Source organism: Nothobranchius furzeri, chromosome 4 (assembly GCF_043380555.1).
Source record: "Nothobranchius furzeri strain GRZ-AD chromosome 4, NfurGRZ-RIMD1, whole genome shotgun sequence".
NCBI lineage: Eukaryota > Metazoa > Chordata > Actinopteri > Cyprinodontiformes > Nothobranchiidae > Nothobranchius > Nothobranchius furzeri.
The window spans coordinates 4,247,030-4,259,410 of record NC_091744.1 but is presented as its reverse complement, the minus strand read 5'-3'; the positions used below and the strand labels follow the sequence as shown (position 1 = coordinate 4,259,410).

At 40.8% G+C, this 12,381-nt stretch overlaps 1 protein-coding gene across 3 annotated transcripts; it reads right to left on the bottom strand.

Moving 5' to 3' along the window:
- Nucleotides 1-2,900: 2,900 nt before the first annotated feature.
- Nucleotides 2,901-9,901, bottom strand: caly (calcyon neuron-specific vesicular protein). 3 transcript variants are annotated; one of them, XM_015967788.3, is made up of 5 exons: nt 9,764-9,901; nt 6,128-6,365; nt 5,062-5,175; nt 4,353-4,466; nt 2,901-3,275 (listed from the first exon to the last, which is right to left on the bottom strand). In XM_015967788.3, the coding sequence occupies exons 2-5, from the start codon at nt 6,251-6,253 to the stop codon at nt 3,021-3,023; spliced, it is 609 nt and encodes a 202-aa protein (XP_015823274.1). In that variant the 5' UTR covers nt 6,254-6,365; nt 9,764-9,901; the 3' UTR covers nt 2,901-3,020. The 3 variants fall into 3 exon arrangements, with proteins under 3 accessions (XP_015823274.1, XP_015823284.1, XP_054599549.1); XM_015967798.3 differs by lacking the exon at nt 9,764-9,901 and adding an exon at nt 8,228-8,304; XM_054743574.2 differs by lacking the exon at nt 9,764-9,901 and adding an exon at nt 8,228-8,304 and having other exon boundaries at nt 2,901-3,272.
- Between the last annotated feature and the right edge of the window lie 2,480 nt (nt 9,902-12,381).

The following is a 12,381-nucleotide window of genomic DNA, read 5'->3' as shown; positions in this document are numbered from 1 at the left end:
ACTACTACTACTACTAGTAATAATAATTATGATGATAATAGTAATAAAAAAAATAATTATTATAATAATACGAATAAATTGTGTCTGAGGAGTCAGTTATGTGGAGGAGATGAGTTTGTAAAAGTTAGTTTTGAGTATGTTTGTGAAGGAGGAGGTGAGTCTGAGCTTAATGCAGGGGTGTCACATGTTCCAACTTACGTTTTGACTTAGAAAGAAGTCTCTTATATCCACTTTTCATTTTCTTGACATGCTGCCTCCTGGCTGTGCCTAACTACCAAAGACTCACAAATGAACACTTATTCAAATGTTATGTAATGGAAGCTGAGCTGAGCTCTGATATTACACAGCGTCTAGTTGACGATGTGACTCAGTACCGGTGTTCCCTAGCGGCTCCAAACTAGCAAAACAACGTGAGCACGTTCTGACTGTTTACAAATTGAGTGACAGCAGCAACAGCCAATAATACGTTAGCAAGTATCAGCAGAGCCACTAGATTAGCTTTTGGGCGGGTCTAATAGTAAACCGGTTTCCGTTTCGGTCCTAGTGCTCAACCAAATCCTTTTAATGGAGCGTAACATTGTTTTTGGACGGAAAAAAGTGCAGGGGACCAAAACTGCCTTTTGAAAAAGTGGGGGGGACATGTCCCACCCGTCCCCCCCCAAAATTACGTCCCAGCTACTTACGTGTAATTCTGTTATTTGTCCGTCCATCCATCCATTTTCATCCGCGTATCCGGAGTCGGGTTGCGGGGGCAGTAGCGTGACTTCCCTTTCCCCAGCCGCCGGAGCCAGCTCCTCCGGGTAAATCCCAAGGGGTTCCCCGGTCAGGTCCGGTGTTGTGCCGGTAAGAAGTCCGCTCCGACAGCTTCTGGCGTCGGAGCGGGCAGTAGAGTCCAGAGTCCCAGACCTTCTCCCCAGCTCCTCCGGCCGGGGGAATCCCAAGGGGTTTCCCCAGCCAGGTCCGGTGTTGTGCCGGTAAGAAGTCCGCTACGACAGCTTCTGGCGTTTTTAAAAAGTATCCCAGGGGCACGGTAAGGGTCGGAGATGTTTAGTCTATTTAATTTCTGACTATATAAAACGATTTCTTCTGTTTTAAAGTGTGAAGTAAGCTCAGACGAAGTAAAACCCAAGCGGATCCCGTTCATGTTCATGGTTACATCCGTGTTTGTTTAACTTTTTTGCATGCCAAAATGGCGTCCACTAACTGAGAGTCACGTGGGGTCCGGAGCTCTATTGGGTTGAGGTCTGGAGACTGGCTAGGCCACTCCAGGACTTTCAAATGCTTCTTACAGAGTCACTCCTTTGTTGCACGGGCGGTGTGTTTGGGATCATTGTCGTGTTGGAAGACCCAGCCACGTTTCATCTTCAAAGCTCTCACTGATGGAAGGAGGTTTTGGCTCAGAATCTCATGATACATGGCCCCATTCATTCTGTCCTTAACACGGATCAGTCGTCCTGTCCCCTTAGCAGAAAAACAGCCTCAAAGCATGATGTTCCCACCCCCATGATTCACAGTAGGTATGGTGTTCTTGGGATGCAACTCAGTATTCTTCTTCCTCCAAACACAACGAGTTGAGTTTATACCAAAAAGTTCTACTTTGGTTTCATCTGACCACATGACATTCTCCCAATGCTCTGCTGTATCATCCATGTGCTCTCTGGCAAACTTCAGACGGGCCTGGACATGCACTGGCTTCAGCAGCGGAACACGTCTGGCACTGCAGGATTTGATTCCCTGCCGTTGTAGTGTGTTACTGATGGTGACCTTTGTTACTGTGGTCCCAACTCTCTGCAGGTCATTCACCAGGTCCCCCCGTGTGGTTCTGGTATTCTTGCTCACCGTTCTCATGATTTGGACCCCACGGGATGAGATCTTGCGTGGAGCCCCAGATCGAGGGAGATTATCAGTGGTCTTGTATGTCTTCCATTTTCTGATAATTGCTCCCACAGTTGATTTTTTCACACCAAGCTGCTTGCCTATTGTAGATTCACTCTTCCCAGTCTGATGCAGGTCTACAATTCTTTTCCTGGTGTCCTTCGAAAGCTCTTTGGTCTTGGCCATAGTGGAGTTGGGAGTCTGACTGTTTGAGGCTGTGGACATGTGTCTTTTATACAGATAATGAGTTCAAACAGGTGCCATTAATACAGGTAACAGGGACAGAAAAGCTTCTTAAAGACATTACAGGTCTGTGAGAGCCAGAGATTTTCCTTGTTTGAAGTGACCAAATACTTATTTTCCACCCTGATTTACAAATAAATTCTTTAAAAATCCTGCCATGTGAATTTATGTTTTTTCATTCTGTCTCACAGTTGAAGTGTACCTATGATGTAAATTACTGACCTCTGTCATCATTTTAAGTGGGAGAACTTGCCCAATCGGTGGCTGACTAAATACTTTTTTGCCCCACTGTATATTTAGCTTACACTGTCCACTTCGTCAATTAAAGAATCTTTAATGCTTACCAAGTTGATTTTACAGATTATTCAGATAAGCTTTAACATTTATTTCCAATATCTGCAAATTACAGCATGTAGTCAACTTAAGTTTCCCTACATTAAAATATGGAATCCTGTTCGGTGCACGTTCCTTCAGGGTTCTGTTCATTCTGCTTCTGGATGCAGAGTAAAAGAACAAGATGTGCTTATGTTACAGTAAGATGTTAAAACGTGTCATCTTCCACTTCTCAGTGAGATCTCACTTCACCTCCATCTTTCACCACTAAGCAAACACTACACAGCATAGGCAGCTACATGAATGCAGATACACATTGGCCGTGTGCGTAGCGTGTGCACATAGTATTTACATCTATGAAAGTGAACAGATGATGCAGACTTGTGTTAAAACTCTCCATTATGTTAGATTCTAACAGGAACAAATAACACACAGACTTTTGTTGCTGATTTAAAGAGACTGTAACACTTTTAAAGTTTTGTGGTGCTGAAGCAAACAAGCCAGAGCAGAGAAAATTGTGTTCAATCACAAAAAAGCCACCCTTTGAACTACACATTTTATCAGATCCTTCACTTTTCCCCCTCTGGCCCCTCTTTCAGTGGCTCTCTGTCGAGAGTCTCCTCAGCCTCCTTCTGTGCACCGATGACTGGTAACCATGACGATGGCAGCTCAGGTCCAGTTCTCTTGACCTGGTTGAGGTGGCTGAGAGCGGCGTAGAGGCCGGTGTTGGTGCTGCTGCGGGCTCCAGCCTCCCCCTGCGCCTCCTCTTCCTCCTGCTGATCTGTGTAATACATCTCCGGAGCTGCAGGGGTGCAGTGCTTCTGCTGTTGGAGGACAAAGAAACAGCTATGGTGGTTCCAGTCATTCTTATTGAGATATAAAATTAAGCCTCTTCCTGATGGCATCATAATCTCATTAGAAATATTTTACGAGTTCTCATTGAGATGTCAAGATGACCACGAGGATGGGCTAAAGCCAAGTTCACCCAAAGCAATTTCAACACCAAAACCTCTTTTTACTCCTTGGTTTAAGAAACGTTCGAAAACATTTTAAGTCTAAATTTAAATAGATGGACCCAAAAAGGCTCAACCCTGAAACGTCAGTGTGGCATCAGACTCGTTTGCTCTGGTTTAAATGTGTTACAGGGAACTAGGCAGTTTTGGTGTGCTTTTAGCACCCCCTAGTGTCAGTTAGTAGAACTAAAAGCAAAACCTCTCCTTGCTTTGATTTTTGTCTTTTTAATAACTTAGAGCCTTTTGTGTGTGTACTGGAGTGATTTATCACTAAATGAAACAAATAAACTTTTCATGATCAGAGTGCAGCGCCAGATATGTCAGCTCATTTATTTTTCAAGTCCCAACAGATTCCAGCAACTGAAGCTTTAACTGAAATATTCTGATAACAGGAGGCGATGGGGGCTAGGTGGCCTTTCATTAACCCTGTAAAGAGTAACTTCACCAAATACGGGCTCAAGAAAATAATTAAATATGAAAAAGTTGCTAAATATCCTTTAACTTTTAAATATTCTCAGAAGCACAATACAAGTTTTGTCCCAAATGAAGCAGAAGTAAAAAAAATGCTAGGCCAACCTGCTAAAACATTTAAAGTGTTGCCAGAAGGTCTGCTCTTCTCCCCCTCTTTTCCCCCTCCATCACACTTTAGTCACGCCGAGTCCTAATTAAAGACCCTCTGATTCACAATGGGCATCCCAGTTTCTGGCTGACCAGAAATAATCCATCACCCTCTCTTGCTCCTCCATCACCCCATCTCTTTAACCAACCTGGGTTACAGAGCTGTCCCTAAAGCGAGCGCTGAGGGGGTGTGACGAGAACAGAGGCAGAGGTTTTTTGAGTAGGTGTAATACAGACTAATACTTAACCTCACGAGTGAGAGGTACCAACCTTAAGGACAAAGCCTTCTGGGCAGGTTAGCTGGTCATACCACATGGCTTTGTACATGAGCAGGAGCAGCAGGCTGGTCAGGAAGGCCAACGTGATGAGGATCAAACCTATGATCTGAAAAGAAATCCTTAAGGTAAAGGCTGAATATGGAAACCATAATCCATGGGAAAACAAAGTTCCAGTTTAAAGCTGCCCTCTTTCAGGTACAATTTTTCAGAAAAACATATGTGATTGTCTTATGTACTGTGATACAATGTAGGAAATAAGTTTTTTGCTAAGCCCGCCCCCTCCCGTAGAGCTCAACAGAATACGAACTGAACGCCGGTCAGCACTAACCGATATCAATAGAGAACCGCTTACGTACGAACGTCAAACACAGTGCGTGCTCAAGGGTTAGAGGATGCGACTCGGTTGATGCAGAGTTGCGAGCTTGCTCATCGACAAGTCTTTAAATATAAATATGGAAACACAACATGAGCATAATTGTGAGACAATATGTTTTAGCTCTGTTGGCTAGAGGAGTGCGTTCATAAACGAGGCGTTGCTTTCGGCTGTAAATACGGGAATCAAAGTAGGTCATGAGGTGATACGCTTGTCAACCACTAGATGGTGCCGTCAGAAGAAAAACTACAAAACAGCAACTTTAACTTCATGGTTTGATGGTTTCATTCATTTAGTTTTAGAGCATATTGCCCTCCATATGACGTACCTTTGCTTTATCTGAAACATCACTGTAGAAATTAATATTCAGCTTCCTGATGTTGGGAACAAATCGCCTGTTCTTCTGCTGCAGCTGATACTCCGTCTTGGTCTTCACCACGACCTACAGCAGAAACATGATCGTCCATCAGCTCAGGCATCTGAAAGCTGCAGCTGTGGGGCTGCATGCAGTTTAGTAAGGAGGAAATTAAATAGTTATTTTATAATAAGTGGCTTTAGCCATTTCCCTTTATTCCGCTTTTATGCAAACGTGTGATTTAATTCGACAAAATGATGATGAAGTATAAAGCAATTCACCCCTTTCACCCATTTAGAGGAAATAAAGTTACATTTTGCACACAAATGAGATTAAACCGAAAAGGACAAAAAGATACATAATTTTAGTGAATCATTAAATAGCCAAATATTCTGAAATTAGGATTCATCCACATAAATTAAAGGAGGTAGCTGTCAAACACAGGCTTCTCTCACTTTTCAATGTAATCAAATTTATAATTTGAGTTATTTTTTTATCTCAAGCTTCAAGAATGTTTTGCCATCCATTAGCAGAACCAAGGGCAGAAATGGCTCTTATGATTGTAAAGGTTGCAGAACACAGCTTGATGCTCTTCGTGATTAATCAAGTATGCATTTAAAGACCTGCAAAAGTTTTAGCGTTCGGTTTCTATTCCTTAAGAGGATGCTTGGGGACTGACATTTAGTTTAACACCAGTTTTCCCTTCTGTGGAACAGCTTGTTTGGCTCCAGTCATCCAACCTAATGTATATAAATATATTCCCTCCAGTCTTTTTCATTATGCATTCACAGGAGCCTTTGTATAAACCGATGCCAAGGATTCAACCTGAGCTGGTGGTTGCAGAAAGGTAACTACAGCAGGCTCAGCAAAGGGACTTATGAGGGGAAGGAAAGTGTGCTCACAAGAATTTTAATAGCTTTTGTCTAATACTTTCTGTGATCCTTAACAATGTTTTTTTTTCCACTTTTGCAAACCTGAAAGAATATTAAAGCAAAAGAAACCTACAGAAAAAGACACTGTAGCCATAGGACATGTTTACCTCGTCTGCGAACGGCTGCTGGAGCTGGCTGACCTCCAGGGGTGTGATGAGGGGGATGTTATCAAAGCCATCTGCAGATGGCTGCTTCTCCAGCTTATCGGACAGATTACTACCCAGCTTCACCATAGCTGCTCAGCTGCCTGAACAATCTCCCAAACAGATCTCAGAATCGAGGACAAGGAGCCCAGGTCAGACAGACTCAGTTTTCAACCAAGTGTGATTGTGCTGCCCGACGATCCTGCCAGAAATTACACAAAACAGCAGAATGAGAATAAAACCGTCCCAATCTGCAAAACATCTCCTAATTTTAACGAGTTTTAATAAACTCAGAAATTAATCAGTGGCGGCACATTTACAGCTGAAACCCCATCCAAGATGGCCACCACAGCCAATTGCAAACTCAAAAATGACAAAAAGGCAGTTAATTTGACAGGTGTTGGGCTAAAATCTGGTGCTGTAATGTCACCCAAAACACACGAGTACCCCAGGGGCGATGCTAGCATCAGAGGTTTAGGGGTGCTGAGCACCCAGAAAGATGCCTCAAAAACCGGAGATATTGTTCTAGTTTTTGCCAGCAGAGGGCGCAAGTGCCCCATTCTTTCAAGTGTTGGGAAGAAAAAATTAGAGCAATTGTTTCTTCCAAGTCTTAAAAGTATAGGGAGCCTAAGTCTCCTCCCTTTCCAATCGGCTCAAGGGTCCCCGGAACAAAAAAAGAAAAAAAAAATGAATGCAAGTCAAGGGGGCTAAAAACACTATTTTCTAATCTGCTTTGCCTCAGGCCCTGGATCGCACACCTGTTGTACTGCAATTTAAATGAAAAGTAATGATTGGGGTTTCGACCACACCAGTCACATACTTTAAGATTTATCAGCTTGTAAATGTTTGTAATTAGCATTACTGCACACCAGAAATCGCCATATCGCATACGTGACATAATCTCCTCTCCCCTGAAGTAGCTGCTACTTACACATGGTCAGATTTATGGTGGTTCTTTCCTCCTATGGGAAGTTTTCTGAATTTACAGCTCTTAATCCTCAGTTTTCTCCGTGTCTGGTTCGATGAGGTCACTTTTGTGAAGCGCATTTGTAGTCCTGGACTTATTTTCACACAAAACCTAAAAAAGTGTTTCCCCCCGTTCGAAAATAAGTGCATTCTTGGTATCAAATGTGTCTAAAATTCACAGACATATGTGAAATCCATGGCTCAAAACAAACGGAATTAGAAAATAGAGGTTTTTTTTTAGCCCCATTGACTTGCATTCATTTTTTGTTCTTCCGGAGACCCATGGTGCGGAAATAGATGGGCGTGACTTAGGTTCCCTATTTTTAGGTGGGAAGGCCAAAGTGTCTTCACTTAAAAAAAATTCCCAAAGTTCGAGTAGTTGTCACACACACTGATGTGTGCGAAATCTGTTCTCCGCATTTGACCCATCCTCTGGGGGAGCGGTGAGCTGCAGACGCAGTTTTGCTCAGGAACCATTTGGGGGTTCAACCCCCAATCCAACCCCTTAATGTGGAGTGTTGAGCAGGGAGGCATTGGGCCCCGTTTTTTCCAAGGTCTTTGGTATGACCTGGCCAGGAATCTAACCCTCATCTCCCAGTCTCAGGGCGGCCACTCTACCACTAGTGGTAGACAAATTTATTTTATTATCAGTGTTAAACAAGAGTTAATCAACAAGCTATAGCAGGACCTATTAGCAGCAAGCTAAACAGAAATGTACCTTTCTTTTAAGCTAAAATAAGAATGATGCTGAATATTCTCTCCTAAATGGTAAAAATGACCAAAAGTGTAGTATGTGCTTTCTGACACCAGAGTATTTTATTTAAAGGAAAATAGATCCTTGAATTTATATCAACAGCTAACTAATTTCTAGAGTAGATTCCTTACATAGAAAATGCCATGAATTCTTGTTCTGCATTTTATGGTTGTGTTGCACACACATCATGTGAAGTGGATGACTTTCAGCTACTTACAAATCAAAATTTTGTTCATTATTTGTATAACTGCACAAGATTTAATCATTGCCAACATCAACATTGAGGGTTTTTGAAAATTAAATAAAAGTAAGGCAAGCTCACAGTAGAACAAAAATGAACTTACAGGAATCCAAAAGCAGAAGCAGAGAGAACAGGAGGGGTGTGAAACTAGAGCAGTGAAACCAAACACTTTAAAAAAGGTGGGAAGCTGATTGCTGAATGAGAACAGGTGAGTGTTTAAAGTGACAGAGGCAGGTGTGAGGAATCAGCTGATCCTCAAGGAGGAGCAGATGGCACAGATACAAAAAAACTACTCAAAATACCAAACAGAACGCACAAAAACTCTAAAACACGACATATTTAGTGTTTTCCGCATGGCTGCTGCGGCCATCTTGAATCCAATTGACTCCCAAACGCCCACTGATTACAATCTAAAGGTGTTTAACACAATATATTGCTTATAAACACAGTGCTTATGAGGATTCTGCAGCTTTGAGACATTTCTAGATTCCACAGCCTTTTAGAGCGTAAACATGTTTCATAACTGAGTGTGATTCATATCTCAGCCCCATCTCTTCCTCTGATTTCCGTCAAGCTGCAGCATCTTAAATCGGATGTATTGAAAGCATCTCTGCTCTGATGGTGATTCAAGTTTTCATCCTTCAGCAAATGATCATCTGGTAGTGGTGAGAAGAGGTGAGGAGCCACTTATCTCGCAGGCAACACCTCCCCCTCTCTCAGCTAGGGACCCCACTTTGGCCCACTGATGCCAGTGACTCACAGTAGATGAACCAGCAGGCAAAGAGCCGTGGAGAAGTCCCTGAAGCACAGGAAATGTGTTTGTGATGATACAGGATTATTTACCAAAGCCCTTAAACTCGTGAAGTGTGAATAAATGATGTGTTAAAGTGGAGTATTTTTTAAACCATTCTGAAATCTGGTTTTCATAAATGATTATGAGTTTTAGTAGTCACGGGGGTGGGTGGTTGTCGTGGTCATGTACTGACCATTTTTCCTCCCCATGCTGTGGGTATGATGATGATGATGATGAATCATCCTGAATCTATGATAAACTAATGAGCTGCTGTCAGAACGCTCTGTGTTCCCACACTCTGCAGGAAACAAGTCCAGCCAGCTGCACATGACAGCTTTAGTCACCCGCTGAAATCTCCTTCACTTTACAGTTCCGTTAAGTGGATGTGTCACACAGGAAGGTGTGAGGTGGATGCTCAGCCATGAATAGGCGAGAACAGAGTGTTTGCCACCTTCTGTCAAGTTCTTCAAGGTTCACTGCTCATGCATATCACAACTTGCTGCATTGATGACTGCTGCAACAAGACTTGGAGCAGCAGTCAGAGCACAGATGGAGGAAAAGGCTCGTTTTGTGTCTATTTTCTTCCAGTTTGGGATGCTACATCATGCTGTTTGATAAATTAAATGGATTTTTCAATGTTTCGGACACATTTTGCTGCCTCTCACATAAGGTAGAGCATTATGGATCTGTCTATTTTCTGATACACATACATCAGGCAACCTGCAGCAAACCCTCAAATTATACCAAATAAATCATCCGATTCTGCAGCGACATTCCTTCAGCCTCCCTCGTGCCCTGTTACTAAACCCAAGCCGCACTGCCGCATGAAGACTGACACAAACTTACTGTGGATTTGCGGGATCTCCGGTCGCCTGCAGACGGGATCGGACCTCACGGTTGCGGACCGCGGACTGAGTGGACGCCGGTTGCCGTGGTGACGTGTGATCCAGAACGGGACTGCGCACGGGATGGAGCGTCTCCGCGTGCTCCGGTGCGTCTCTGCGCGGTCAGCAGATGCTCATCAGGAAATTACGCGCGCGCGCGTGTGTCTATGTGTGTGTGGGGAAATGAAAGATCACACTGGTTTGTCAACACACAGCCTGTGTGTGGAAACAAGCAAGTGATGCTTTAATGCAGGAAGGTGTTCCACTCTTTTATTATTTTTACCTAAATTAACAAAAATGATCTGATCTAAACGTGTCTCAGAGAGCACTTGTTAAATCATTTTTACATTCAATAATTATTTTAATGGCATTTTTACCTGTTTGCCTTTCTACTTTGGTACAAACTTTCTTTTATGGTGCAACAAAAACAAAATTTTCACGAGGACACAAAGTCATTTTAATGTTCTTATTTATCTGAAATAAAACAATTCCCTATTTTAAAATTAGCACATAAATATTGCAAAATAACAAAGTTGTGATAAAATAAACTTTTATATTATGAATCCAAATGTTTTGTAATCTATTATGTGTTAAAAATACTGCACCGATAATACGAGATTGACTGTACATACATATATATATATATATATATATATATATATATATATATATATATATATATATATATATATATATATACATATATATATATATATATATATATATATATATATATATATATATATATATATATATATATATATATATAATACTAAGTAATAAAAACTAAGTAATAAATTGTTCACTGTAAACACTAATTTGTTGACTCAATCAACTTTTTGACTCATTTAAGTCAAAATTACAGCGTAAAGACAGCTTGAACTCGTCATTCCATAAATACATCCAACCTCCATGTAACTCAAGCCTTTATTCAACTAATTTAAATATTAAAAATGTATGAAAGTTGCCTTGAATAACGAGCTAGCTCAAAGCACCACTGTGCTACATGAACTGGCTTCCTTATTCCTTTGTCCTGTTTTTGATCTTTCATAAAATAAAACAAAATTTTGAGGAGGAGTATTACGAGAAATCTTCCTGATAAAATAAAACGTTATTCTGACCCAACAAGTCCTCAAGCAAACTTAAGTGTTTGTTAAATGTGCCAAACTGCTTCTTTGAGCTGTGATATTACTCTTGCACTGATTTCTCTCAGCTCAAAATAATGTGAAAGAAATCCTTAATTTCATGTTTAGAGAGAAATAACAGAGGTGTGTGAGTCAGGGTTATCTGCAGATTTGATTGACTTTTTCATTAAAAAAAGGACTCATGCTCTTATTTTTTCCTTTGGCCATGCTTCACTGTAAGAATTCATCACATCTTTTGGGGATCAGTCATCCAAAAATCAATGCCCAACCTCCTGCCAGCCCATCAGTTGAGCCTACATTTATTATTTTGACCTTTCCTTTGAGAGGAAGAGAAGGGGGATGACATCAAAGGGAATTCTTGACTCGATCTTCTGTTAAAAGACGGAGGTGTCACACTCTCAGTGTGAGCAGCAGACTGTTGGCCAGTGAAGAAGCAAGATGGAGACTGAGTCAACGTATTTAGAGCTAGAATCAACAAGTCGGAGGTAAAATGGCTCAAATCGGGCGTTGTTTCTAAGTTTATGAGATCTCATGAGAGGCCTGCAGGCCTACAGATTTGTGCATTTATGTTTCCATTTGAAGAAGTAAAACATAAGTTTTCACTGCAAAATATGTAAACAAATAATCTTCTTGTGGGTCTAACATAAAAAGACAAACTACTCGTCTTTAGCCTTAAATTGCTGATGGAATGCATAAAAACTGATTTTATATGGAGTGATTACATTCTTTTGCTGAGACGTTGAGCTGATTCGCTGAAAAAAAATTGTTTATTAAAAAAATAAAGAAAAACTGCTCATTATTTCCTAGGAACTACTCAGGAAAAGCTAGAGACTAAATAATGAAAATGAGAAGACTTTTTTCAATCTGAAACAAAGTAGTAGAATCTGACACCTTTTGATCTTATAAAAACAGAAACTGCAGAATTTGTGTAGCTTTGGTATAATAATCAAGTACAAGTCAGATTGTTTTATCTTTAAAGTTGCAAGGCTTCCTCTTTTCTGTTGGAGGTTCAATCTAAACTAATAGATTTGTATAAGATTTAGTAATGTTTAATAATTTATTAGGAAGTCAAGTGTACAATCATACTAACATTATAAAAATCTCCAAAGCACAATATTAGAATGATATTTTTTTGTTAAATTAGTTTTTTCTTTTAGATTTGCAAATAATGTGTAAGTCAATGACAAAATACATATTTATCAATGATTTTTCCCAGAAATTTTGATGTAAGCACAAAGCAAAACGAACGTTAACAAATGGAATAAAATGTGTAAAAAAATGATAGTAGAGTTAAATTTCAAGTTCGGTGTTCTGGCAAAATTCTGATGACAAAAACAAAAAGAAAATCGTTCAAAAAATCCAGAACTGTGTGAAATGTTACAAACAGCGCCCTCTGGTGTCCGCACAGCCACATAAATGTTTAAAACCGAAAACT